Source organism: Hemicordylus capensis, chromosome 1 (genome assembly GCF_027244095.1).
Source record: "Hemicordylus capensis ecotype Gifberg chromosome 1, rHemCap1.1.pri, whole genome shotgun sequence".
Taxonomy (NCBI): Eukaryota; Metazoa; Chordata; class Lepidosauria; order Squamata; family Cordylidae; genus Hemicordylus; species Hemicordylus capensis.
This window is the reverse complement of record NC_069657.1, coordinates 129,697,139-129,724,439: the sequence shown is the minus strand read 5'-3', so window position 1 is coordinate 129,724,439 and position 27,301 is coordinate 129,697,139. Positions and strand designations below refer to the sequence as shown.

The 27,301-nt window shown below is 43.7% G+C and overlaps 1 protein-coding gene across 3 annotated transcripts; it reads right to left on the bottom strand.

The window, feature by feature from the left end:
- Positions 1-1,703: 1,703 nt before the first annotated feature.
- Positions 1,704-27,166, bottom strand: LOC128326085 (cytosolic 5'-nucleotidase 1A-like). Of its 3 annotated transcripts, none has more exons than XM_053252198.1 (7): positions 27,046-27,166; positions 23,753-23,811; positions 21,300-21,467; positions 13,928-14,057; positions 10,595-10,717; positions 8,545-8,723; positions 1,704-6,655 (listed from the first exon to the last, which is right to left on the bottom strand). In XM_053252198.1, the coding sequence occupies exons 2-7, from the start codon at positions 23,795-23,797 to the stop codon at positions 6,353-6,355; spliced, it is 948 nt and encodes a 315-aa protein (XP_053108173.1). In that variant the 5' UTR covers positions 23,798-23,811; positions 27,046-27,166; the 3' UTR covers positions 1,704-6,352. The 3 variants fall into 3 exon arrangements, with proteins under 3 accessions (XP_053108173.1, XP_053108162.1, XP_053108180.1); XM_053252187.1 differs by lacking the exon at positions 27,046-27,166 and adding an exon at positions 26,375-26,490; XM_053252205.1 differs by lacking the exon at positions 27,046-27,166 and adding an exon at positions 26,077-26,167.
- Positions 27,167-27,301: the final 135 nt, after the last annotated feature.

Below are 27,301 nucleotides of genomic sequence, written 5' to 3'. Positions count from 1 at the left end.
GAAAAAAGGGGGGAAAAGCAATACTACCAAAAACTGAAGGGGCAAATCCTAAGAAATCTTGTCCTCTTCCTATTAGCCTCATCCTATCCAGCACTCATGAACAGGATAGGGATGGGGGTCCAGGCAGAGGGGGGAAAATAGAGGTCCCTAGAGAAATGTGGTGTGGGAATGTGAGTCTCATGGGATATGTGCTGGAGAGTGGGCTGGTGTAGGTGTGTCACAAATGGTCATCACCAATAACCTCATTCTGCAGATATAAGGGAGAAAGTAGAGGGATCGCTTGTGAAGACTATCTTTGACCAGTGCAAGTGAGAAGAGAGGGGCCCAATCCTCTCTTCCTACCAGAGAGAAGAGAGGGGCCACAAGACCCTTCCTCCTAACTGTGGAAGACAGTGGTGCAAGCAGTGTGAGGAGAGGGTTAAACTGTCTTTGCCCTGCAAAGGGTGGGTAGATGCTGCCAAAAAGGCACAATCACATGAATTCACTGAGCATGACCCCCTCTAACGTTGTGGCCAATGCTTGCAGCTTCACTAGCATGTCTGGAAATGTGAGTGGAACAGAGCTTGCTGGGGTGCAGCCTGGGCAGACCAGGAAGAGAGAGGGGCTCCTCTGCCCAAAAGCTGGACGTTGCCAAACTGCAGTTAGTTGATCATCTGCAGTATGAATCTCAGCTTCAAAGATTAACCACAGCTCTGTCTACCCAAGGTTTCACACTACGTTCAAATGGGGCCTTATTGTTAACCCTCCATTTTTCATTAAAAAGGCACAATTTCTCATAGGCCTGTACCGGCAAGAGTCCCCAGATGCATCGGGTAATCCTGTTAAAAGCCACTGATCAAAGGATAGGTTTGGCTGACATTGGGTCAGTTCAAATTATACTTCTTCAACTGGCTGAGCAATACATAATAAGGACTTGTGAACTCCATGAGAGTGTACACCTTTCCCCCCTCTTAGTGTGCCAGGGCACCTTCCCACAATTAAGGAAAGGCAGCCCAGCACCTCAGTGTGCCAGAACTACACAACATTAGGGAAAGGCGCCCCAACACGCCAGCAAGGAGGGAAGGGCATCTGTGGTCTTGCAGTATACATCCTTAGCGCATGTGGCTGGGCCAATAATCAGAACATAAGAACAGCCCTACTGGATAAGGCACAAGGCCCATTTAGTCCAGGATCCTGTTTCACACAGTGGCCTACCAGATGCCTCCAGGAGGCCCACTAGATGCCTTTGGGGAGCCCACAAGCAAGAGGTATGTGCATGCCCTCTCTCTCCTGCTGTTGCTCCCCTGCATCTGGTATTGAGAGGCATTGTGCCTCTGAGGCTGGAAATGACCCACAGCCACCAGACTAGTAGCCATTGATAGACCTGTCCACCATTAAGCCCCTTTTAAAGCCATCCCAGCTGGTGGCCATCACCACATTCCATAGCTAATAATTCCATAGATTAATTGTGTGATGTTTGAAAAAAAATACTTCCTCTTGCCATGTAAAAAAACTGCTGTGAATTCACATTACAAAGAGTTCCATTACTACTACTCACCTCCTGAAATAATTATTTTGTTTATTCAGCTATTTAACTGATTTCTCAGGTCACACTAGCAGTGTTATTGTAGTACAATAGTGTGCCCTGACACACAGTTTGAGAATGAATGCGTCTTATGAGTTTTGCCAAGGAGGATGTTTTTGAACAGGAAGGAGACAATCACTTTCCAAAATATAGCAAGGACATTTATTGGGTTAATGTAAAAATGGGCCTATGTGCCCTACAAGTATTTTTACTTTTTAAAAAGCACTATATTTACTTATTTTAAAAGTGATATTCTGCTTTCCCCCAGTTCTGGGATGTTCAATGTGGCTAACAATCAACACATTTAAATAAAATGTACAATAAAAGTGCAACAAAACCAAAGAAGCACAGCAGAATTAAGATACAAGATATTCTGGTAAGAACTAATCTGCTTATTTATATTTCACTATACTCTTTATAAATAACTACCATCCTCACAAGTTAGCCCACTTCAACCTTAAACATTCACACATCCACCATCTTGAACTGGGGTGGATGACACCATCACAAACTATGTTGCTGAGGTGTCCCTACACCTGTAGCAAATTTGGTTCAAATTGGTTAGGCGGTTCACAAGTTAGCCTACTTGCACCTCAAACATTCACATGTCTGCCATCTTGAACTGCGGTGGATGACACCATCACAAACTATGTGTGGAGGTTTCCCTATATGTCCCTACAACTGGCTAATATTGGTCCAGGAATTGCAAAGTTGATAGGGACACATACTCACAGAATCTTATAAGCTTACTTTCCTTAAGGAAACTAGGCTTTAAAAAGTACACGGAAGAATAATGCAGTGTGAAAAAAGAGCTTAACACCCAACAAATTAAATACTACCCCCACAAAGGTTTTCAGCAGGTGACAGAACATCAGGATGGATGTGGTTTGCCTGATCTCAAGGCAATGAGCTTTGCAAATTGGATGTCACTACTGAAAAGGCTCTTTAACATATTCCTGCCTACCACACTTCTAAGGGTGGCAAGGCATGAAGAAAGGCCTCACTAGTTGGGCAGCAGCAGATCGGGGGAGGGGAGGTGGTCCTTCAGGTATCTTGGTCCTAAGCTGTTAAGAACTTTAAGTGCAATCAATGACCAGAACCTCAAACTGGTCTTGTAAACAAATTGGGAGCCAATGTAGATGGCACAATAAAGGGATCATGTGGTCTCAGTAGCTGGTGTCTCATATCACCATTTGTGCACAATTCTGTAGAAAAGCAAAATACAGATGATTTGACTAGATACATGCCTCTGCAGTAGGAATCAGGAGCTAACTTGCTTCTTTTGAAGGAGAGAGGTAAGTAAGCTCTGGGAAAGGAACAGAAGAGCAGTTAAGTTGTTTTCAGTGTGATCCATCCTATCTCCCCCTGTCCTGGGTAGAGTCTCTCACTGGGACTGGAAAACCTTGGCTAGCTGGTTGCTAACTGATAAAGGGTAGTGTTTTCCCTATCACTTTCCAAGGCCTGAAAGTGTATAGATAAGAGATGTTCATACTGCTCAGGCTTCTAGGCATTTCAGCTGTTCTTCTCAAAAACATGCTGGGGTCTCAGTAATTCAGAAATTCAGCCAATCTTTTTAGCGAAAAAGCAGGCCTTTTAATTAAAAAGCTTTCCTCACAAGGCCACATGCATTTGTTCAGTCCAGGGTAATTCGATTTAGGCAGCACCCACTTTATCCATACAAAGAGTTGTATGAAAGTGAGGGTTTTGCTCTGTGTGGCTTTTCCCATCCAAGCGCTGCTATGTCAGACTAAGCAGCACCTCACAGCACTTCTTCCCTCCCCCGGGCAGAGCTCTTATTCCTTTAGAGTCTGCATAACAGGCAGAAACTCAAAAGGGGCCTCCCCTGCCACCTCTCCAGCATGGAGATATAGCGATGGGCAAAGCTGTGCATTTATGCTTGTTCCGTAGCTGCGAAAGGCACTGTAGTCCAGCCGATCCAGGAGTACTCTCCTTATGCCCAGGTTCACTAAAGGCTCTTTCACACTATGACATAAACTAATGATGTGTCCTAGAACTAGGTGGGGAAAAAACATCCTTTGCTCTGCCTCAGCTGCTGGCAAATGGGAGACTATTTCCAAAATGTATTTGTTTCTAAAAATCTATAGATCATTCCTAACACAAGATGCATTCTCTCAAGAAGTTTGGCCAGCAATTCTGCGGGAAGCATGCACAGGAACCAGATAATTGGTACCTTTGTCCCCCAAGTGCTTAGAATGGCCAATTAACCAGAAAGAACAGTGGCCTGATCCTGTCTTTGGTAAGAGCTCAGCTGACAGAATCCAGCAGGTGAAGCTTTTCACAAAATAAAGATAAGCCCATTCACTTGCTAGTGCAAGCAGATCACAAAAAATATCAAAAGGCATAGGGGGAGCGAGCTCAGCTACTTTTAAAAAGGTGGTAATCCTAGTCTCAGGAGAAACAATTTATATACACATCTTGATTTTTTTAGCAGATTTGTAAATTCAGAAAGCATTGCAGCGAGCAATTGAGACACCTAGTGACATGACTTCGGAGATCTAAAACATGATGTTTGGGCATCCAGGAAAGGACGAAGTTATATAACTCTTCGACATTAATATGAAGCTCCTTTCTCTTCAGCTATTTCCTTCAAAGTCATGTCTGCTGCCTTCAGAAGGAAAACTCTAGCAGTTCTAGACAGCAGCTTGTTAGTGCTAGAAGATTTTTTTTAAAAATGGAGTGAAGCACAATAACTATGTTTTAAAATGGCATCTGGTTCATAGTTGCCAATTGCTAAAATGAAGAAGGAGCCCACAGTAACAGGTCAAACATTGTACTGAAGCTTTCTATGTAGATTTAGAAAAGAATGGTTAGGATTTGGGAGATAAAGTTAATCCCCCAAGCACACTACATCAAAAAGCAGAAGATCCCCATTTATGTATACAAACTAAGCAGGGCAAAGGGCAGATGGTAAGCACAATGGATGTGGCTTACATTGAGTAGTTGGGACACCCTGAGGCAAGTCTCATGATCAGTGAGACTTGCCTGAATTGGGTTAGCGGGGAGAGCGGGCTTAGCCCGCTCTCCCCACAGATGAGCACGTTGGCAGCCGAGCATGTGGGGATCAGGGGCCATGCGGCCCCCCCGGAAGTTCCAGGATGCCTCGCGCAAGCGCTTGGGGCATCCTGGAGAGACCCCCAGGGCTGGGAGGCTTGTCTCAGCCTCCCAGTGGGGGTCTCCTCATGTGTTGCCACGCCACAGCAATACATGATCAGAAAGACGAGGTTAACAGAGCACTTGCTCCGTTAACCTCGGCTAAAGGGAGGAGTATTTTGCGGGGTTTGCTATCGGAAGCCGCGCAGCTCCCGTGGCATCAGGCAATCAGCAAAAAGCAGGTTAAGCTCCCTTAGCCCACTTTTTGCCAATCGTGAGAATCTCCTCCCTATCTGCTACAGAAGTCTGAGAGTCTTATGTGCTCCAATAAACCTGGTAGTCCTTAAAAGGTGCCACATGAATGTTTTCACAGCTAAAGAAATCTGGAAATCTTTGGGCAAAATGTTCGTTTTCCTACACCTAAAATGCCTTTTACCCTGATCTGAGGAACAGTATAATAGACTATAAAGACAGCCTATCTATTAACAGCTAACTTTGCAAAGAGGTACCTTTAAAGTGGTGGCTCTCATATTTAGCAGGAGGAAAGCAACTGTCCTCTATCCAACCCCAGCACACTGTTTCTCCCATTGGTAGTGGTTGGCATTTACCTTATGTTTCTGTTTAGACTGCGAGCCCTTTGGAGACAGGGAACCATCTCCTTTTGTCTATGTAAACCACTTAGAGAAAATGTGTTGAAAAGCAGTATATGAAAATATTTGTTGTAGTTGTATTAGCAAAGACTACTATTGACCAGCTCCAATTCCAAAGCAAGAAAACCAGAAAGGTGGACATGGGTGGTCTTGTATCATGAATACAAGCAGCTTTGCTCAGTCACAGGTGAAAAACAAAGCAGAAGAGAGAAATTAATATTAATTAACTTATTGGTTTTGCTTTCACTTAGAATTCTGTTCAGGGCAATGGCACATTGGTACAAATCCATGTGCAAAAAATATCAGCAATTTGGAGTAGCTATAAAAATGAAACCAAAAAGTCACTACTGTGGAAAAACATTCTGAGAAAAAAATCTCTGGAATTTCTTCTTAGGAAACCTCCCCAAATATTCTTTGAATTTCAGTTTCTTCTTCCAATTTCTTTTAAAGAGAAACTTTGCTTCCAAACCTTTTCAGCAAAGGCTTATACTTAACCTGTGTGCTAAATTCACAAGTTTTCCTTAGGGAAAGAGCAATTCAGACAACAGCAGCAATATCTGGAGCACACAGTAACTTTTGCATGAAGGTTCTAGACCAGAACACTTGTAAGCAGAGTCCTACTTTACATTTCAAGCAAGTTGCTTTTTCCTGTGCACAGTGGAGCTGCAGTTTCAATGTGTATACATTTTGTTGAGGACAATCTTTGGAGACATAGGGCATAAAACTTCCAATAGCAGTTGCAGGAGGATAAAAAATTAAGGCAGAGGTGGAAATGAGTCAATTGGTTTATATTTCAAGTATCCTTCTGGCATGCATATTGAGCTTCCTGCTGCTCAGGTTAAATGAGATCATATCTTTTGATTTATTCCAGATTCATCACAGCAACGCATCCATCATCATATCTTCCTGCAGAGAATTTATTACCTGTGGCCAGTGTGGATTCAGAATTCCATCTTTGTTCCTGCATGCAGAAGGTTTGCCCAGACGTCACTCTGTCTGTTCAAGTGCCACAATACTGAGATCCCTTTTAGCAATCCCATGGGACCAAAGCAGAGGGTATGCCGACATCCCGAGCACCTTGGATATTGTGAAGACCATCATCAAAGAAGATATGGGGCTGGATCTTGGATAGGATAGGGCCTTTAGGAGCTCCATCCATGAAGAAGGCCTCATCAATTGCTAGGCCCCATTCCCTAAGGGTTTTGATGGCCCGAATACCCATGTCACGGCCACTGCGGGCAGTTACCAAGTAGGTGCGGATAGGGGAGTCTCCTTGATCAAACATCTTACGCATCTTCCCAAGATGCAAAGCAAAGGTTTTCAGTGGGCCCTGCAAAAATATAGTAGACGAGAGGAAGAGTTTTGGAAGGAAGGCATTTCACAGGACCGTCAGAAAGCAGGAACTGGGAAAGTCTAAACAGTTCCACTTGGAAGGAGTCTATGGGACTCCATTATAGTTTTTCTTTTAAAGGGCCATAACTCAGGTGGCAAAGCACTGAGCACATGTTTTGTATGCAGAAGGTCACCTTGCCATCTCCAGTTAGGGCTGAGAAAGATGCCTGCTTGAAAACCTGGAGAGCTACTTGCCAGTCAGCATAGACAATAATGATTTAGACGGACCTGTTGTCTGACTCCAGCATAAGGCAGTTTCATATCTTTCTCCTTTTTTGTTTTTAATTAAACAATGATAATAGAATGACCTAAAAGAGAATAATCCTATTTCATCCAAGTAATAATGTTCAGGTAATCGTTATGAAAACAGTTTAATATATCTAAGTATTTCAACACACTTCACACTTATGCTCTATTCATCAGAGATGTCAAATGAATATTTGAATTTTAAATAAACATTTGAATATTTAATTTTGTTATTTATAACACCTAACATCTATCTCCAGGCAGTTTACATTTTAAAATGTAACATATTATAATCTTCAATTAACAACAACAAATATTTATATACCACTTTTCAACAAATGGTTCCAAAGCAGTTTACATAGAGAAATAAATAAATAAGATGGATCCCTGTCACCAAAGGACTCACAATCTAAAAATAAATGTGATAGACACCAGCAACAGTCACTGGAGGTACTGTGCTGGGGGTGGATAGGCCCAGTTACTCTCCCTCCGCTAAATAAAGAGAATCGCCATATTAAAAGGGTGCCTCTTTGCTCAGTTAGCAGGGGTTAACATGGATTTAACAATTAAGTCATGTATGTCCATTTGTCTTGAATATTCACTAGGTCAGAGTGAAATAGTAATCTGTGTCATTATCTTACAGATAGTGTAGTTATCTTAGCAGAAAGGATTGCACTGTGAAGACAGATCTGTGTTGCAAAATCCAAACAAGTAAAGCACTTATCTAGTTATTGCAATACCCTGGACTGGTGGTGATTGTGACAATTGGTAGGGCTGATTTTACACATATATTTGCATCACCTGAAGACTTGCATCTAACCACGTTAACTGCCTCCACTGAAGTATTGTGTTTGATATTATGCCAGATAATAGGAAAGCTCTGTCTCAGGCATAGCATTTACCTTACCTCCTGATGTTAATAGTCTTCAGCTGACTAACATGGCATGCAATATGTGAACTCATGCAGAGTTGCTCAGACTTCTACACAGTGTAACCCATCAAGCCACATGCAGCCTAGCAGGCATGCACTGTAGCCCATGAGGGGTTCAGCAATTCTCCTGGTTTAGGCGTCTTCCTGGAGCTCCAAAAATGGGATGAAAGAGGGAGTATCAAGCACTTAGTAGGCCACAATACATGGCTGCTGCACTGCATCGGTCTTGGTGGGTCAGAAGTTGTGCCGGTCTGGCCTATCTATAGAGGGTGGTTAAATTATAGAAATGAGTCTTCCAAGTGGAAGTCACCCACATACCTCATGGGACAAAGGAGTGAAGTAGAAGTATGACCCCTGCTAACTGAGCAAAGAGGCACCTTTCAAAGTGGTGATTCTCTTATATTTAGCAGGGGGAGGAGAGCAACTGGCCCTGTCTAACCCCAGCACAGCGTCCCTCCAGTGGCTGTTTCTGGTGTTTACCTTATCGCTTTCTTTTTAGTGCGTGAGCCCTTTGGGGACAGGGGAACATCTTATTCATTTATTCTTTATATTTCTATGTAAACTGCTTTAGAAACTTTGTTGAAAAGCAGGATATAAACAGTAGTGGTAGTATAAGAAGAACACTTTATAAGTGGCCAAAGCAACCTTACCTCTCCCATGGGCACATTCTCCATATGCTTCTCATACTTTATAGCTCCCTCCAGCCCCTCCTCACGAAAGACACGCTCAGTCTCATCTGAAAAGAGCACGGCATCACCATCAAAGACGACACGCAACTGGGTGTTGGGAGTCTGGATCTCCTGCTGGAAGATGAGTGCTGCTGAGACTCCTGTATGATAAAGCTTATGTTATATTGTCTGGCTGAAAGTGGCTCATCAGCAATACACAACAGATATAGCTTGGCACAGGCCCCAGTTTCAATATCCTCTTTTCTGGCATGAAGTGCTCTCCTGAACTCAAGGGGAGGCAGATGCAGTATATTTCACAAGAGACAGAAATGGCTTGCGGAATTCTCCATGGCTGTGCAACCTTCTCAAATGGTTAAGATTTTTAGATGTCACAATTGACAAGTTTGTCATCAGGAAAGGAGGACAACAGATGGCCTTTGATGCAGCTTGTCATAAGATTCAGTGGGGTGGGGCTGGGTGGGAGAAGAGTGAGCCCAGTCTTTCTTGGATTGAAGCTTGCCTCCTCCCCTCCCCTCCATTAGATGAATGGGGCAGACAGTATTTCTCAAGATGTCCAAGACTATGGCCAGAAAACATTATTCTTCTCTTACAAGCAACAGACTCTCCTTGCAATCAATCTGAAAGTGCAACTTGAGGCACTAGAGAGTGACCAGCTGTTCCCAAGGAAGCAACCCACCTTAACAGAATTTCACAGCAGGAGAGCAACCAGTGAGAATGCCTCTTTTAATTACTAAAATTTACACTCTTCTTATGCTAAAATGGGGAAAATCTCCACATGATTACATGAGAAGTTGGGAAACAGATTTAAGAGTTAAGATGGATGTATCTATATGGACAAATATATGGTCTAAGGGACTGTTTTCCTCTTCATTAAATATAAGGGAATCTACTCATAAGGTCATGTCTAGATGCCACAGAAGAACAGCAAAACACACCCATATTATTCCCAAATATTCAAATAAGTGTTTGAGACTTTGTGGTCAAGTGAGATCATATCTTCATATATGGTGGTCTTGCCCATGACTTAAATTATTTTGGCGTAGAATAATTCAGTATGTGAAGGAAATTACATCTGTGTTGTTGCTGTGAAACCTGAAGTAATTTTGCTTAACTCCTTTGAGAAGCCACCACTGTCTACTTTATGCAGGGAACTGATAGTGCTTTTTTTACTAGCAGCCAAACTCTGCATTGCTAAATCATGGAAAAGGAAGAAACAAATGTTAGTTAATGTTTGGGAGCTAATAGTGCAGGACAATAATAATAAGACTTTATTTGCTAGCCATCCCATAACATATTGTTCTCTGGGCAGCTCACAACACAACATCAAAAAACATCCAATAAACACATATCTAACACAATTTAAAAAAAATGCAAACTACAATACAAAACGATTTACATTGTTTTAAAGAAGGCTGAGTGAACAGAAAGGTCTTTACCAGGCATCTTAGAGAACAAAGTGACGATGCCAGGCAAGCCTCACTGGGGAGGCTACTCCATAGATAGGATGCCACCACCAAAAAGCCCCCTCCCTAGTAGCCACCTGCCTCACCTCACTTGGCAGGGGCACCCTGAGCAGGGCCTTCAAAGAAGATCTTAAGATGGGACATATGGAGCAAGGCGCTCTCTCAGGTAACCTGGTCCCAAGCCAGAAGGACAAGCTCTCTTCCCAGCTAAAAAGCCTTTGCTCATCCAAACTGTGTAATGATCCTGAGGTGCTATATTTATTGTTCTTGAGCCAAGTTCTATCTGCTTTTTGTAATTTGTTTTCTTTTGTACATTTCTGCAATTAAAAAAAAAAAAAGAAATATACACACATACATACAGAGAGAGAGAATGAATGCCCCTCTGTGTGCTCTTGGTGGTGCACCTATCATTTTGTTAAGAGGATACTCATGAAATCTTTGATAGGAGGGAAGGAAGTAGTATGTTGGGGTCAGAAAAAAAGTCAAAGGAGATGATGTAAGAAGGAAGTGCAAGTTTTCAAGTTAAAAATGAAAGAATAAAAACAAACCTCTCTGAAGTGCATTACGCACATCTTTTCTGTCAGCTGAGAGAAAAAGCTTCACATTGTGTGTTTTCAAGTACTGGGTGGAATCTTCATCACTGACAAAGCAGAACTTGGAGATCTCCAGACCTACAATCCAAAGAAACCCATTCTAATGGCAAACAGAAGGAGTTTTTGAATACCAGAGGAAAATACAGTATACCCTATTACAGCGATAGGCAATCTGTACCACTCCATATGTTGCTCACATCATCCCCAGCCACAATGAAGTACAGCTGGGAGTGATGGGAGTTGTAGTTTAGCAACAGCTGGAGTGCCCAAGTGTGGTGATCCTTGCTCTGTTGTAAGGCCTTGATTTTGGGGCCAAACTGGACAACTGCAGTTTCTCTGCTCCAAGTTGTCCTCAAGCTTTCCCCACTCCCTCACAGATATTCAAGAACAACAGATATGCATTTGAAGCTCTGCAGGGTGGGTGGGGGGCAGGTGTGACTGAGTGAGTACCCTCTCCATCCCATTCTCTTTGTCCTTCAAGAAGCAGATTTTCTGGGTTAAAAGGTGAGCTTACAGTACTCCTCATTCCAACTAAAGAGAAGATATCAGACTGCACAAATCAGTCTCGTTTTTGATATTTGCCTCAAATAAAAACATTACGTTTCCACTGTATTTGTTCCCCGATTAGCTCTAAGTTAAGGTTAGTTACAAAAGCACTTTGTGTAGTAGTCTTTCTGTGGTTGGTTATCTGGGCTGGTATGTAGACTTCTGTTTAAGAGTACATCCCCTCTAGAATGAAGCTCATGGGCAGCTTTTTGCTCTGTAGCTTACTTTTGTAACACTTTGAGATTGCCAACTAGATCTGATCTGATAGATCAGATAAAGACATCCCTTGAAAATAGCCAATCCATCACTCTTTATGCAAAGAAGGAAAAGTGAGAAATCTGCCCCGTTTTTCTGGGCCAGGCTAAACATGATCTATTAAGGCTGGAGGCTTAGATAAAGCAACTTATGATTTAGTTAGTTAATTTCTAGGGTCCAATTTAATCACCAGGGTTGAGAGTTTAGTATCTGCTTATTTTTTTCAGAAGTTTAATGGCTTTAAATAAATATCCATACACCAAAACATCAATATGGATACCATTTTGAGATACTGAAGGAAGTGCAACACATTCGGGTCAAAGTAGCTTCCAAAATAACCAAGTGTACTTTAATAGGTTAGCAAATCATGTAAATTCTTTAGCGTACAATCAAGAAAGAAAGCCTAAACATTTAACCATGAAAGAGCACTGCAAACTGTGGCAGGAGAATTCTGGGTTTCTTTATAAGTGAGACATTGGAGAATGTATATGACCACATTAAATATCCACTACTATCACAATTAGAGATGCATCTACATTCTTGGTAGGGGCAGAATCTTTGGGAAGTAGAGGACTCTGTATTTGGTTAGTTGCAGGGATGGAAGTGAGTATCTAGAGCATATACACAGTCATTTGAAGAAATATTTGATCAATACTTATGCACCCTTACCTAACTTTTTCCTCAGCCACACCTGATCATATTTCTAGGCCCTTACCAGGTGCAATAGCAATAGCAATAGCACTTACATTTATATACCGCTTTATAGCTGGAGCTCTCTAAGTGGTTTACAATGATTTTAGCATATTGCCCCCAACATTCTGGGTACTCATTTTACCGACCTCAGAAGGATGGAAGGCTGAGTCAACCTTGAGCCCCAGGTCAGGATCGAACTTGTAACCTTCTGGTTACAGGGCGGCAGTTTTACCACTGCTCCACCAGTCACATGACTGACTCCCCCCACCCGCCCGGGCTTCCTTAAGTTGTATTCATCCTCCAGAACTGATGTGAGTGTTAAGACCTGGAGCTACCAGAACAGCATGTCTTTCTCAAGTACCATTACACCCATGCAAGTCATACCCATCTGAAATTCCTTGTGACTCAGAAATGGCTAAGGTGGCCACACCTTAGCCATTTCCAGACTGTCTCATGTCTCTACTCACAGAACTCTATAATGCCCATCTTTCATCTTCACATATCAAGGGGAAAGCCACAGGAGAACTAATGACATCATCCATGGCCACCATGGGCAAAGGGAGCTGTAATCAGACAACATCTGGGGACCCAAGACTGAGAAACCCTCGGCTAGCCAACATATAAGTGTGGCATCTGCCCTTTACCGCTGTGCCGTTTCTCATTTCCCCCTCCATGCAAGGTTTCCTGTATTCCAGACACTTTGCCCAACAGTTCTGAGATGATGATGATGATGATGATGATGATGATGATAATGATTTACATTTATATCCCGCTCTTCCTCCAAGGAGCCCAGAGCAATGTACTACATACTTAAGTTTCTCTTTCACAACAACCCTGTGAAGTAGGCTAGGCTGAGAGAGAAGTGACTGGCCCAGAGTCACCCAGCTAGTATCATGGCTGAATGGGGATTTGAACTCGGGTCTCCCCAGTCCTAGTCCAGCACTCTAGCCACTACACCACGCTGGCTCTTGGATGTTTGCAGGATGCCTCCCCTATAGCTCATAATCACAACTACAAACCCAGTGATTACCATTTGTGTTGCATTTCCCATTTGAGTTGCATCTTGGGCCTTTGTAGGGGACCATCTCACCCCCACAGTGAAGGCGGGAGACATGCAGATATTACCTTTCATTCATACTGTGGTTCTGAACTCATCCCAGCACAAAGAATCTGGTTGTCCCTGGATCTAGAAAGGCAGTGCACCTCCACTTCAGCACTTTGCTTAGCCTGAAGCTGGTATGATTAATTCCTAATCAGAGTGACTAGGAGAGTGGAAATCACACCGATAACCGTTTTTATATGTCCATATAGCACAGGTGGTGGTGTAGTTTGGTCATCTGAATGGGACTTTGGGATTAGCTATTCCCCACTGTTTACCAGCATCCAGTTCACACTAAAGGCAATGCAGGGCCTCTTTGCAAGAACTGTGTTCCACAGGGGGGTTCTTTGTGCACGGCAGTCATGATATGTGCCACTGGGTGAGCCTTTTCTCAAGTCATTGCAATCACAAACTGCAGAGCTCCTGCGGTGCTTGCATAGGATCCAGGGCAAGTGTGAACTGGACCTGTATTTCACACTAACTGCTGTCTTCCTGAGTAGCACTGGGATAGATGACTCCAAATTCCATTCAACCCACACCTCTTTTCATTTCAAAAATGCACATAATCAGACATTGGGTCACCGTACTGTACGTTAATTCAAACCAGGGCAAAAAAAGAAGCCACCCTTGTTTTATTATTATTTTTAAATAGTCTTTTAAAAGAAAAAGAGAAAGTGGTCTAGTAGGCAACCTACCATGATGTTTAGCACTATTGATGATGCGCAGACCACTCTCTGGACTATTATTGGAGAGAACAATGACATCAAATAGCCTTTTCTCCTCTGGGTTTCTTTCAAGGAGTTGCTTGTTCACAAACTGCACGGCCTGAAAGAAACAATACAGTAGTTTCACAAATAGCTGACTTTTAAAGGCCCTGAGCAGGTAGATCATCTTGGGTGTAAAAATTAAGACAGACATAAAAATTAAGTGTGGTAGAGGTGGTTTGAAAGCACCCTCACTACACTTCATTTATTTAAAATATTTTAACCCTGCCTCCCCTCCAGTAGAATGGAAGGCAGCTAACAAAAACCAGCAAAATCAGATCTGTACATTTCCAGCATTTCAGAAAACTGGACGGACATCCATCTATTCACAGTGCCCATGACACCATTAATACAGCTCTTGTCTAATCCTAGGAGTAGTTTGGCAACTGCTTTTAAAAAAGAGTTTTGGATTTATTTATTTTTTAAAGGCAAAGGTTGGATGGACATGCACAAAGACACATGTACACTCTTTGCCTTTACTATAAAAAGTATAATAAGACAGTCTGCCTGAAGTATGAAGGAAGGGGCAAGAGCAGGGCTACACAACTTTGGTCCTCCTGCAGATGCTGGACTACTCTTCCCATAATTCCAATTCCCTATAATTCCCCAAAGTCCAATTCCCATTAGGGATGTGCATGAACCGGTCCGCAGGTCATTGTCGAGGCCTGCGAACTGGTTCGCATGTGGCCAGTGTGGCGGTTTGCCGCTGGGGGTGGGGGGTCACTTTAAGGGCGGGGGGGTTGTACTTACCCCTCCCGCCGCTTTTCCCCCTCCGGCGCTCCATTTGTGAGTAAAAATTATGAGGCGGCAGCGTTCCTCCCTGCCGCCCCTACCACCTTGGTGTCTGCCCAAATTACGGAAGTAACTGCAGCGCATGCACGTGCCGTGCACGTCACAGTGATGTGCGCAGCGCGTGCGTCAGTAGCACGCACATGCGCCGCAGTTACTTCCATAATTTGGGCAGAAAACAAGTGGGCAGGGGCTGCAGGGAGGAACGCTGCCGTCCCAAAATTTTTACTCACAAATGGAGCGCCGGAGGGGGGAAAGCGGTGGGAGGGGTAAGTACAACCCCCCTGGTGTCGGACCATGCCTCCGCGGTCCGTGCACACCCCTAATTCCCATTACCTTACCCCCTCCAAAGAACACAATTTTTTTGTGTGGATAAAATGTTTTTTATTCGGGCCAACGTAGACTCAGACCCCACAATTATTGTGAAATCTAATGCAGAAGTGTCCAGCAACTCCTCTTATGTGGTTAGGCTCGATCAGTTTCAGTTTGTGACTCCTGATAATGTGGATAAGCTGCTTAGAGAAGTGCAGCCTGCCACCTGTTCTCTTGACCCTTGTCTGACATGGCTTATATTATCTGGCAGGGGGTTGTTGTAGAAGGCCTGGTAGAGATTATAAATGCTTCCCTGAGGAAGGGCCTGATGCCTTCCTGTCTTAAGGAGGCAATCATTAGACCTCTTCTGAAGAAGCCTGTATTGGATTCCTCAGAGTTAAGCAACTATAGGCCTGTCTCCAACCTTCCATGGCTGGGCAAGGTAATTGAGAGGGTGGTGGCCTCCTAGCTCCAGGCAGTTTTGGAGGAAACTGTATCTAGACCCATTTCAAACTAGTTTTGAGGTGGACTATGGGGTGGAGACTGCCTCGGTCGGCCTGATGGATGATCTCCAATGGGGAACTGACAGAGGGAGTGTGATTCTGTTGGTCCTTTTGGATATCTTGACAGCTTTCAATACTATTGACCATAGTATCCTTCTGCACTGTCTGAAAGGATTGTGAGCGGCAGGCACTGCTTTGCAGTGGTTATGCTCCTGCCTTTCGGGCAGATTCCAGATGGTGACACTTGGAGACTGTTCTTCTAAATGTGAACTTTTGTATGGCGTGTCCCAGGGCTCCATACTGTCTCCAATGCTCTTTAACATAGACACCCAAGTCTATTTCTCCATTATCAACATCATCAGGAAAAGACAATCTCCCTAAATGCCTGCCTGGGGGCAGTGATGGGTTGGATGAGGGATATCAAACTGAGACTGAATCCAAATAAAATTGAGGTACTTTCTGTGTGGGTTCGCAAGCTCAGAAGACAATTATGATCTGCTGGTTCTAGATGGTGTCACACTAGCTGATAGTGTTGCCAACTCTGACTGAAGCTATTTCTGAAGATTATCCCCCCTCCCCATGCTTCTTTAATCAACAATATCAGGCCATTATGCCCTCCAGGAGTCACCAATGCCAATTCCTGGAGATTACAGGCCAATCGTGGCTAATTAGCAACTCTACTAGCTACAGTACACATAAATTTATGCTAACCAAAAAATACTAGATGTTGAATGTTTTGTGTGCCTTGGAGTTTCTCTTAAATGTCTCTGGTTGATGCAGTGTCCAAAGGTACTTTATCAGCTTTGGCTGATACGCCAGCTGCATCCATTTGAGATAAACTCAAAAAACTCAGAAAAGTAGTATATGCTGGTAACCCCAGACTTGACTACTGCAATGTGCACTATGTGGGGCTGCCTTTGTATATAGCCCGGAAAGTGCAGTTGGTACAGAATGAGGAAGCCAGGTTGGTCTCCGAGACATCTCGAAGAGACCAGATCACTCCTATATTAAAAGAACTACACTGGCTACCAATAGGTTTCCGGGCAAAAATACAAGATGCTGGTTGCAATAAAGCCCTAAACAGCCTAATTCTGAGTGACACCCAGGACCTGGTGCATGATGTCAGTGTCATCGACCCTTTAGGGAACAGTGACCACAGTGCCATCAAATTCAGCATACATGCGGGGAGAGAATCACCAAGGATGTCTAACACAGACATTTTGAATTTCAGAAGAGGAAACTTCTCCAAAATGAGGAATATAGTGAAAAGAAAGCTGAAAGGGAAAATCAGGAGAGTCACTTCGCTCCAGAGTCCATGGAGTTTACTCAAAACCACAATACTAGAAGCCCAGTTAGATTGTATATCCAAAAGGAGGAAAGGAACCACTAAGTCCAGGAGGATGCCAGCATGGCTAACAGGTAATATCAAGGAAGCCATAAAAGGGAAGAAGACTTCCTTCCGAAATTGGAAGGCCTGTCCAAACGAAGAAAACAGAAAGGAACACAAACTCTGACAAAAGAAATGCAAGCTGACAATAAGGGAGGCAAAAAGAGAGTTTGAGGAATATTTAGCCAAAAGTATCAAGGGGAATAACAAAAACCTCTTTAAGTACATCAGAAGCAGGAAACCTGCCAGGGAGGCAGTTGGACCATTAGACAATGAGGGAGTGAAAGGGATCATTAAGGAGGATATGGAGGTTGCAGAGAAGCTGAATGAGTTCTTTGCGTCTGTCTTCATGGCAGAGGATACTGAGCATATACTTGTTTCTGAACCAGGCTTTTTAGAGATGGAGGCTAGAGAGCTGAGTCAGATAGAAGTGACAAGGGATGATGTTCTAAACTGTCTGGAAAACCTGAAAGCTAACAAATCACCAGGGCCGGATGGCATCCATCCAAGAGTCCTCAAAGAACTCAAATGTGAAATTGCCGACCCCCTTGCTAAAATATTTAACTTTTCCCTGAAATCGGGCTCTGTACCAGAAGACTGGAGAGTAGCAACTGTAACACCGATTTTCAAAAAGGGATCCAGGGGCGATCCGGGAAATTACAGGCCGGTTAGCCTAACATCCGTTCCAGGCAACTTGATGGAAAGTATCCTCAAGGATATAATTGTAAAGCACCTAGAAGAACAGGCCCTGCTGGGAGTGAGCCAGCATGGCTTCCACAAAAGTAAATCTTGCCTCACCAACCTTTTGGACTTCTTTGAGAGTGTCAACGAGTGTGTGGATCAAGGTGATCCAGTTGACACAGTCTACCTGGAATTCCAAAAAGCTTTTGACAAAGTTCCTCATCAAAGACTCCTGAGGAAACTTAGCTGTCATGGGATAAAGGGACAAGTATATGTGTGGATTGCTAACTGGTTGAAAGACAGGAAACAGAGGGTAGGTATAAATGGAGAGTTTTCACAATGGAGGGAAGTAAGAAGTGGGGTCCCCCAGGGATCTGTACTGGGACCAGTGCTTTTTAATTTATTCATAAATGATCTAGAACAGGGATTCTCAAACTTGGGTCCTCAGGTGTTATTGGACTTCAACGCCCATAATCCCCAGCCTCAGTGGCCTTTGGTTGGAGATTATGGGAGTTGAAGTCCAATAACACCTGAGGTCCCAAGTTTGAGAATCACTGATCTAGAAGCAGGGGTAAGCAGCGATGTGGCCAGATTTGCAGATGATACCAAACTCTTCCGGGTAGTGAGATCCAAAACGGATTGTGAGCAGCTCCAAAAGGATCTCTCCAAACTTGGGGAGTGGGCAACAAAATGGCAAATGTGGTTCAATGTTAGCAAGTGTAAAGTGATGCACATTGGGATGAAAAACCCCAACTTCAAGTATATGCTGATGGGATCCGAGCTGTCGGTGACGGACCAGGAGAGGGATCTTGGGGTTGTGGTGGACAGCTCGTTGAAAGTGTCGACTCAATGTGCGGCAGCTGTGAAAAAGGCCAATTCCATGCTAGGGACAGGGGCGTATCCAGGGTAGGGCAGGCAGGGCACGTGCCCCGGGCGCCACTTGAAGGGGGGCGCCATTTTTTGAAATGAAATTTTTTTTTAAAAATGGCCACTGGAAACAAAATGACCACCACATATGCTCAAATGGCCTCTGTTAGGCCCTAGGCCATGCCAGGCCTCGCAGAGGCCATTTGAGTATGTGTGTTGTCCATTTTGTTTTCAGCGGCCATTAAAAAATAAAAAATAAAAATGCCCACTGCACATGCTCAGATGGTCCCTGTGAGGCCCTGGGCCTTGCAGAGGCCATTTGAGCATACGTGGCAGCCTCCAAAATGGCCACCATGCTGATCTTTGCAGGCCCAAACTGGCCTGAAAATCAGCCTGGGACAGGCTGCGGAGGTGAATTAAGAGGCTGGCAGGGGGAAGAGGAACCTTTGCAGACTCCCACACAGCCTTTAGGAAGCCCCCCCCCCAAGGGACTACAGGTTAAAAAAAATTAATTTGATATAATATAAGTCACTGTACACATATTCAGTTTGGCACTATGTACAGAGAATCAAGGCTTTTGAATACTGAGCTGAAGCTTATGAGCTAGGATTGTATTCATTTGCTCTTACTTTGCTTCTTGTGATAAGTGAGTTAAATGTGAGGTCTTAATAAGATGGCTATTAATGGTGAGTTTGTCTTTGAATCAGTGTGAAATCCTTAGTATTAAGGCCACTGGGAGTTTCTTGCTCTCTTTCTCTCATTTTAACTGTCTTTCTGAAATACTAGAATATATTCCAAGCAGTGACACAGTTTACTCTGCATATCCTTTAATTATTTTCAGAGTATTTGAAAAAAGTCAAATTCTCCATTGATTTTTATAACTTATGTAATAGTGATGCTACAATGCATAGTAGAGAATTAGACAGGCACTTCTGTTTAGTTTTCCAAGTACATCTCCACATAGTATTTGGGTATTTCATGAGCCCCAGCATACTGAAATTTGTATTTTCCAGCATTTTTTGATCTGGCTACATCCACTGCTAAATAGGTTTTGAAATATTAAAAGATTAATGAGCTTGACTTGTATTTTTGAGCTGATATTATGGTAAAGTTATCTCAAAGCTGGGTGTCAGTTGTTTGGACAGGGGGCACAATTTCAGTGCTTGCCCTAGGCGCTATTTTCCCTAGATACGCCTCTGGCTAGGGATCATTCGGAAGGGGATTGAAAATAAAACGGCTAATATTATAATGCCCTTATACAAAACTATGGTGCGACCACACTTGGAGTACTGTGTACAATTCTGGTCACCACATCTTAAAAAGGACATTGTTGAACTGAAGACGGTACAGAAGAGGGCAACCAAGATGATCAGGGGCCTAGAGCACCTTTCTTATGAGGCAGGACTACAACACCTGGGGCTATTTAGTTTAGAAAAAAGATGAGTGCGGGGAGACATGATAGAGGTCTATAAAATCATGCATGGTGTGGAGAAAGTGGAGAGAGAGAAATTCTTTTCCCTCTCATACAACACTAGAACCAGGGGTCACTCCATGAAATTGATTGCCAGGAGGTCTAGGACCAACAAACGTAAGTACTTTTTCACACAACGCGTGATCCACTTGTGGAACTCTCTACCACAGGATGTGGCGACAGCCAACAACCTGGATGGCTTTAAGAGGGGTTTGGATGACTTCATGGAGGAGAGGTCTATCAACGGCTACTAGTCGGAGGGCTGTGGGCCACCTCCACCTCAAAGGCAGGATGCCTCTGAGTACCAGTTGCAGGGGAGTAATGGCAGGAGAGAGGGCACGCCTTCAACTCCTGCCTGTGGCTTCCAGCGGCATCTGGTGGGCCACTGTGTGAAACAGGATGGTGGACTAGATGGGCCTTGGGCCTGATCCAGCAGGGCTGTTCTTATGTTCAGCTTAGGCCCAGGATATTTAAGATGTCTTTTTCAGTACGAGCCCATTGCCCATTGAGATCATCTGGAAAGGTTGGTCTGCATTTGCCCCAGCTTGTCTGCTGGCTAAGCAGGGACAGGCCTTCTCTGTTGCCACCCTGAGACTCTGGAATGTGCTCCCTGCTGAAATAAGAGCCTCCCCATCAGGGGTACAGCTAGGAGAGAAGGGGCTCGTGTTCACCCCTCTCCCCGGTAGCCCCTCAGAGTGAGAGGGATAATGAAGAAAATAGAGAGAGATGGAGCTGGGAGGCCCTCAGGAGCTGGGGGCCCAGGCTCTTTGAACCCATCTGCTCAATTATAGCTACATCCCAGCTCTGTCAACTTTTAAGACACATTTATTCACCCAAGCTTTTTAACTAGACTTGTGGTTTTAAATTGTTCTAAGGTTTTTAATTTCAGTTTTAATTTGTTTTATATAGTTGTAAACCACCCAGAGACGGAAGTTTGGGATGGTGTACAAATACATAAACAAATAAATTCCTGACTATTGACTACTATGGCTAGGATAGAAGTTGTAATCCAAAAAACAGCTGGAGGGCCAAAGTTGTGCAGCTCTGGGCAAGAGTGAAAGCTGACCCACCAGCTACACACGCAAGTGACAAGTGGCAAAGCCAAGTCCTCTCTGAGTGAAGCAACTACTGTGACCACTGTTGGAAATGTTTCATCTGTCTTCACCCTTGGTTTATTTCAGCAGCAAAGCACTCACTGACTTCAAGATGAAGATTTCTCTTTAAAATACTAGGAAAGGCCTGAGGTTTGTATTTCACAAATGCATTGAGAAACAGCTGTTCAAGGCACCTTACCTGAACAAAAGCAAATGCTGTCCCTTGCTCCAAAGGGTTATTCTCATTCATTTGCTGGTGCTTCAAATACTCATCCTTGCCCTTTGTCAAGAAGATCTCATGCTCCTTTTCCAGGTTGAAAATGGCTCTTGTTGTCACAGCAATAACAAGAGCTTCCTTTGCATCTTTCTGAGGAGGGAAGCCCAAGAACAAAGAAGGTGCAGAATTTAATTGAGCCAACTGGCAGTGATCAAGTAGGGGAAATTGTGAGAAACAGCAAGTCCATGCCCTCCACCCCATGTCAAATACATACCACTTGGACTTAGAGCGGTTCAGTGTTGAACACTCACATCATCATCATACATCTCTCACCTTCTGGGAAACCTAGCTATTAGAAAGATTTGCAAGCCTGTACTAAGGGCAGACTACCTGTATCATTTTATCCATTGTTTAGCACAAATATGACAGAATGGAACTGAAGCTTAAGAGCCATGATTCAAGTCCACAGCTATAGCCTGTGTTTCAACATCAGTCTCTGACCTACAGAGAAACTGGCCACACCAACAAGGATCCTTATGAACAGCAACAGGCCAGAGCATGTCATGAAGTAGAGTAAAATTGTGCCGTGGAGTCAGTGTCGACTCCTGGTGACCACAGAGCCATGTGGTTTTCTTTGGTAGAATACAGGAGGGGTTTACCATCCCCGCTGGTATGTTTCCCAAACAGTGGGAAAACCTGTATGGGCAGCAGTGATATAAGAAGGTGCTGAAAGGCATCATCTCATACTGAGTGGAAGATGGCAATGGTAAACCCCTTCTGTATTTTACCAAAGAAAACCACAGAGCTCTGTGGTCGCCAAGAGTCGACACCGACTCGATGGCACACCTTACTTTTACTATTGCTATCTCCCGCGCAGTATGAGATGCAATGTCGCACTCTACCCCTAAAAGCTTACAAGTCATAGTTGCTCACTGGTCACTAGAAGAATAAGAGAATGCTACTAGTCCCTGTGGCCTGCCCCCTCCATGCTTTTCCATACCAAAGTGCTGGGTTTGAAGGGATATGACCCCCAGATAAACATCATGACCACTTCAGGATCTCAACCCTGAAATCCTGACACTCATTGGGCTCGTCCCTGTAGGCCAGACTACACAAGAGACTGAACACTACTTTCTATATAAAGTTAGGGAAATAGGGATAAGGGGCAAAAAACATTACCCTGCAGCTGTGTTTAGCAAACCCCCAACAGCCTTTTTTCTGTTGCAAATGCAACCTCAAGATGAAGCTATTAGTACTGGGTAAAGACACGGGAGACAAGCAAATGCTTAAATTGCTTTTCCCCTGAAACTCCCCCTAGTTGCTTCCCTCCTGGGGGGCTGGGGGCTTCCAGCCCTCTGTTTGTGAGATAAGTTGAACTGCAGACGCATGAAGGTAAGAGCACCTGGGGTGGTGGAAGAGAGTTTGGCAAGTACTGACTTGCAGGGGACGGGTCACGTCCTTTCTTCCATTTGCTTCCCTTCCCAGATGAAAACCGTGGTCCCCACCCAGGTGAAGGCACTTTGCGACAGAGGAGGGGCTCCTGCCAGAAGTGACACAAGATGGAAAGGAAAAGCTCTTTTGGAACAACTTCCTGCTCACCTGAGACCTTTCCAGTAGTAGAATAGGACTTGACTTCTGACTTTCAGTTGTAATTCCCTCTTGGCTATCTGTCCATGAATACCAGCCAACCTAGATGACTAAATTTCTGACTTACTTTAAATCAGTTTAAGGAAATTACTTTTGTCTATAGCAGTGGCACTGTATTGTCCACAAAACTGTACACAGTATTAATGTGAAGCAATTAACACCCCCAGGTTATACTGAACACCGGCGCAGGGTCCAATTTGATGATTTTCAAGGGCTTAGTTGCTTTAGTTACCACAGTTTAAGATTAGAAGCCAACATGCTTGTATAATCTGGTTGATATAGAGTCAGACCATTAGCCCAATAGTGTCTACAAGCAGCAGTTCTCCAAGGCTTCAAGTAGGGGCGTTTCCTAGCCATGCTACCAGAAATCTTTTGAACTGGAGATGCCATGGATTGACTCAGATACTTTTTGCATGCAAAGAAGGTGCTCTACCACTGACAAGCAGCAAAGTGCTCATCCAGTTGTTTGATCATATAACACAAAAGTTTCTCTCCCCATTATAGGCCAAGAAATCAATCTGGCTGTGCAACAGAGCAACCAGGAAACAGGCAGGTTCATTCTTCAGTCAGCTGTAATGTGCATTAAATTTATTAGGTGAAGTGAATGAGAACAAGCCTCCCCGGTACAGTGTAAAGGGATACAAAACAAATCTGTTAATCTATAACAGATCTATATTCCTGTTTATACTTTTCTTTTTACATTGTGGTGTTAAACTCATGTAAGACGTAGACAGTAGCAAAACATTTCAGATATTAAATTCAAAGTACAGCTGCTATTAGTGTCTTACCTGGTTCACACTGGTGTTTAGGATTGTGCTTTCAGGGTCTGCCATCTTCTATTTCTAACCTTCAAGGGGGGGAAATAGCTGTTACTACCAAGCACTAAATTGCATTCAGTTTACTGGCAGTAAATGTAGCATTGATCAGAAATGGAAACGATTATATGACATGCTTTGCAAACAATCTCTCTCCCAAACAGGAAAAACACAAGCCAGAGTATAAAAATCAAATTTCTGATCCGTGCCACTGATGTAACTTTTCATAGATTTACACAAAATATGGTTTAAAGAAGTCAGTGCCAGATCTGAGAGTGATAAACATCCAGTCAAGTAGAAAACAGAGGCAGGAAAGTCACAGAAACTGACGCAAAAACAAACAAGCCACTTACACACACATACATACACACACACACAAAAATGGGAATAAATTAGTACTCGGCTTTGAGGAAGTAATCTGGAGATTTGAGAATTTTTTAAGAGGCAGGAACTGGAGGTGTGATTTTAATGGAACAAAGAAAGGTGGGGTACCATCTGGTGCTCTGTTTCAGGCCACAACACACCATGGGATACAGACCTTGACGTAGAGCACAGGATCATTAAGGATCAGTGGCTGACATCCAGACTGTTACTCAATAGGACTACTCAGGAGTAATTCTAAAGGAATTAGACTACTACAGTAGGGCTGATAGATTGATTAAGTGCCGTCAAGTCGGCGTCAACTCTTAGCAACCACATAGATAGATTCTCTCCAGGATGATCTGTCTTCAGCTTGGCCTTTAAGGTCTCGCAGTGGTGCATTCATTGCTGTCATAATCGAGTCCACCCACCTTGCTGCTGGTTGTCCTTTTCTTCTCTTTCCTTCAACTTTCCCCAGTATTATGGGCTTCTCCAGGGAGCTGGGTCTTCGCATAATGTGTCCGAAGTATGATAGTTTGAGCGTGGTCATTTGTGCCTTGAGTAAAAATTCTGGATTGATTTGTTCTATGATCCATTTGTTTGTTTTCCTGGCTGTCCATAGTATCCTCAAAAGTTTTCTCCAGCACCAAAGTTCAAAAGCGTCAATGCTTTTTCTATCTTGCTTCTTCAAAGTCCAGCTTTCGCATCCATAGAGTGTCACAGGCAAAGCCATTGTCCGAACGATTTAATCTTTGTAGGTGTACACGTGTCATGGCATCTAAATATCCTTTCCAAGGCCTTCATTGCTAGTCTACCAAGTGCTAGGCTGCAGCATATTTCTTGACTGCTAGATCCTTTACTGTTGACAATCGATCCTAAAAGACAGAAGCTATCCACCACTTCAATGTCTTTATTATCCATTCTGAGGCTGTTTGCTGTACCCACACATACAGGTGTTTGTGAGAATGACTGTGCATGTGTTCAGTTTTAAAGTGAACCTGAGTACAGGTCCCATGAAATGTGAGGTACAGATAGAAAATGTACTACTGTATGTGCAATGAACAAACACTGAACAAATACATTCAGATCTGTCCATGCATACATTGCTCACAAACTGTACATACATCAAACATAACATGTGACTAGGGCTTTACTCTCTGGTAAATCAGTGGATTGTAACTTAGGAGACCATACACTGGTCACTGGCATTTGGACTACAATCCTAAAACCTAGTTATCTAGTAGGAAGACTCACTGAATTTAGTGGGACATACTTCTGGCTATGGGGCCACCTAATGGTGCAGCAGGTGACTTGATTATCAAGCCAGAGGCTGTTGGTTCGAATCCCCACTGGTACTACGGTATGTCGGGCAGCAGCTATATAGGAAGATGCTGAAAAGCATCATCTCATACTGCATGGGAGGAGGCAATGTAAACCCTTTCTGTATTCTACCAAAGACAACCACAGGGCTCTGTGGTCACCAGGAGTCGAAACCGACTCAACGGCACACTTTACTTCTGGCTATGCCAGGCTAGGGTCAGGCTGCAAGTAGTCTAAAACGTCAAGCAGATGAGGAGTTCGGTCAAAATGTCTGTTTCACATTAAGAAACCACACTTCCTGGTTTCTTAACACTGCTAAACTTCCACAAATTCTTTTATAATGCCTGGCTGGCAAAATACAACCTAGTAGGGTAGAAGAGGAAAGGTGGAAAATTTCAGGCCGTAACTGTTTATTGGGCTGACAAAGGAACATAAAGTCACCAACTGGCCCTAAATCACTCAGTTTGTATTTTAGTTAAAACTGAAAAGTGAAAACATGTATCAGAGAATGTGAAAACAAGCCAGAAGTATGCACCAGCCCTGGACCCAATTTGGACCAGTACTCCCAGCATTGTACTACCGTTAGGCATAAATGTAGAGTGAAGCTGGGACATTACCTTCCACCAATTCCCCTGGCTACTAGGTCCTGTTGCTTTAGCATGTCCGTCTAGAGGACTAGGAGGGAAAGATGAACAGACCCATCAGTCTTGATTACTGCAGGGTTTTTGCACCCCCCTTTAAGGACTGAGCTCTCTGAGCGCAAAAGACAAGGGTGGCTGTAGGTTGTGCCCGATTTTATAGTTCCCGCATTACTTCTAAAAAGTTAGTTGCACAATAAGCAGGGCGGGGGTAAGTTCCTTTACTAACGGTCAAAAATGCAGGGAAAATCAATAGACTCAAAAGGCCCAAACTCACCGCCTCTTTACTCCTCCGTGCAGCTCGTCTAGACAGCAGCGGCATCCAAAACATCCAGTTTTTTGAAAAGATGCTGTCTCTTATATTGCCCATTGCTGACAGGAAGCTCACAGTGGTTAGATAAGTAGCTTAGCATTCTGGGATTTGTAGTGATTTTATGTGGGAAATCTCGTTTCTGCTTACAAAGAAAAAGGCAACGTGGACTCTGTTTCCCAGCCTGCCTTGCACTGACACACTGTCAAATTGCCAGGGGGTGTGGGGAGAGGTTTAGTCGGGCGATGGGCGGAACCTATTTACTGCGAACAGTAATGACAGGTCTGGAATTTCTGCAAGGCAGAGCATGTGCAAATAGATAACCTCAGAGTTAAATTTCAGGGTTACCGTTGGCTATCCTTTCATTTTTCGTTAGGCTATGTATTCATCTGCCATGAGGCTACCAAAGGCATTTTTATTTTTAGCTGCTGGCAGAGATGTTTTCTAATTTTCTTCCAGCCCTTTAATTTCATGGGCTGTTAAATTTAACAATGTCCCAAGCCAGAGGAAAATGCAGAACTCTGGAAACAATATATCTAAATAAAAAGGGCACTACAAAATATTAACAGAATTTTTGAAACATTGATCTTATTATTATTTCCGTTCATTGCTATATTAACATTTTAATTTAGACTTACAGTTGTCACCTTTTGTCTTCAAAACTTCACCCACCCCAGGCTGAGTGCCACTGGGCATGTGCAGGGGGAGAACCATATTGCTTATCACACTGGTGATGTTTCAGACGCTTTTCAGCAGGGCGCTTTCCAGACTAGACTCTACAACGGGATCAGGACGAATCTCCGAAGTGTGCTTCCGCACTTCCTGCATCGTGACACCGCAGTCCCTACAGGGACAGCAGGGTGCAGTTCACATTTCCAATGCCTTGTTGTGAAT

Coding starts and splice junctions, on each gene's coding strand:
- LOC128326085 (XM_053252198.1), bottom strand. CDS start 23,797: ATGGCAGACCCTGAAAGCACAATCCTAAACACCAGTGTGAACCAG. Junction 21,468..23,752: donor TAAACACCAGTGTGAACCAG/GTAAGACACTAA, acceptor TTCCCTCCTCAG/AAAGATGCAAAGGAAGCTCT. Junction 6,656..8,544: donor AGAATGTGCCCATGGGAGAG/GTAAGGTTGCTT, acceptor ATATTTTTGCAG/GGCCCACTGAAAACCTTTGC.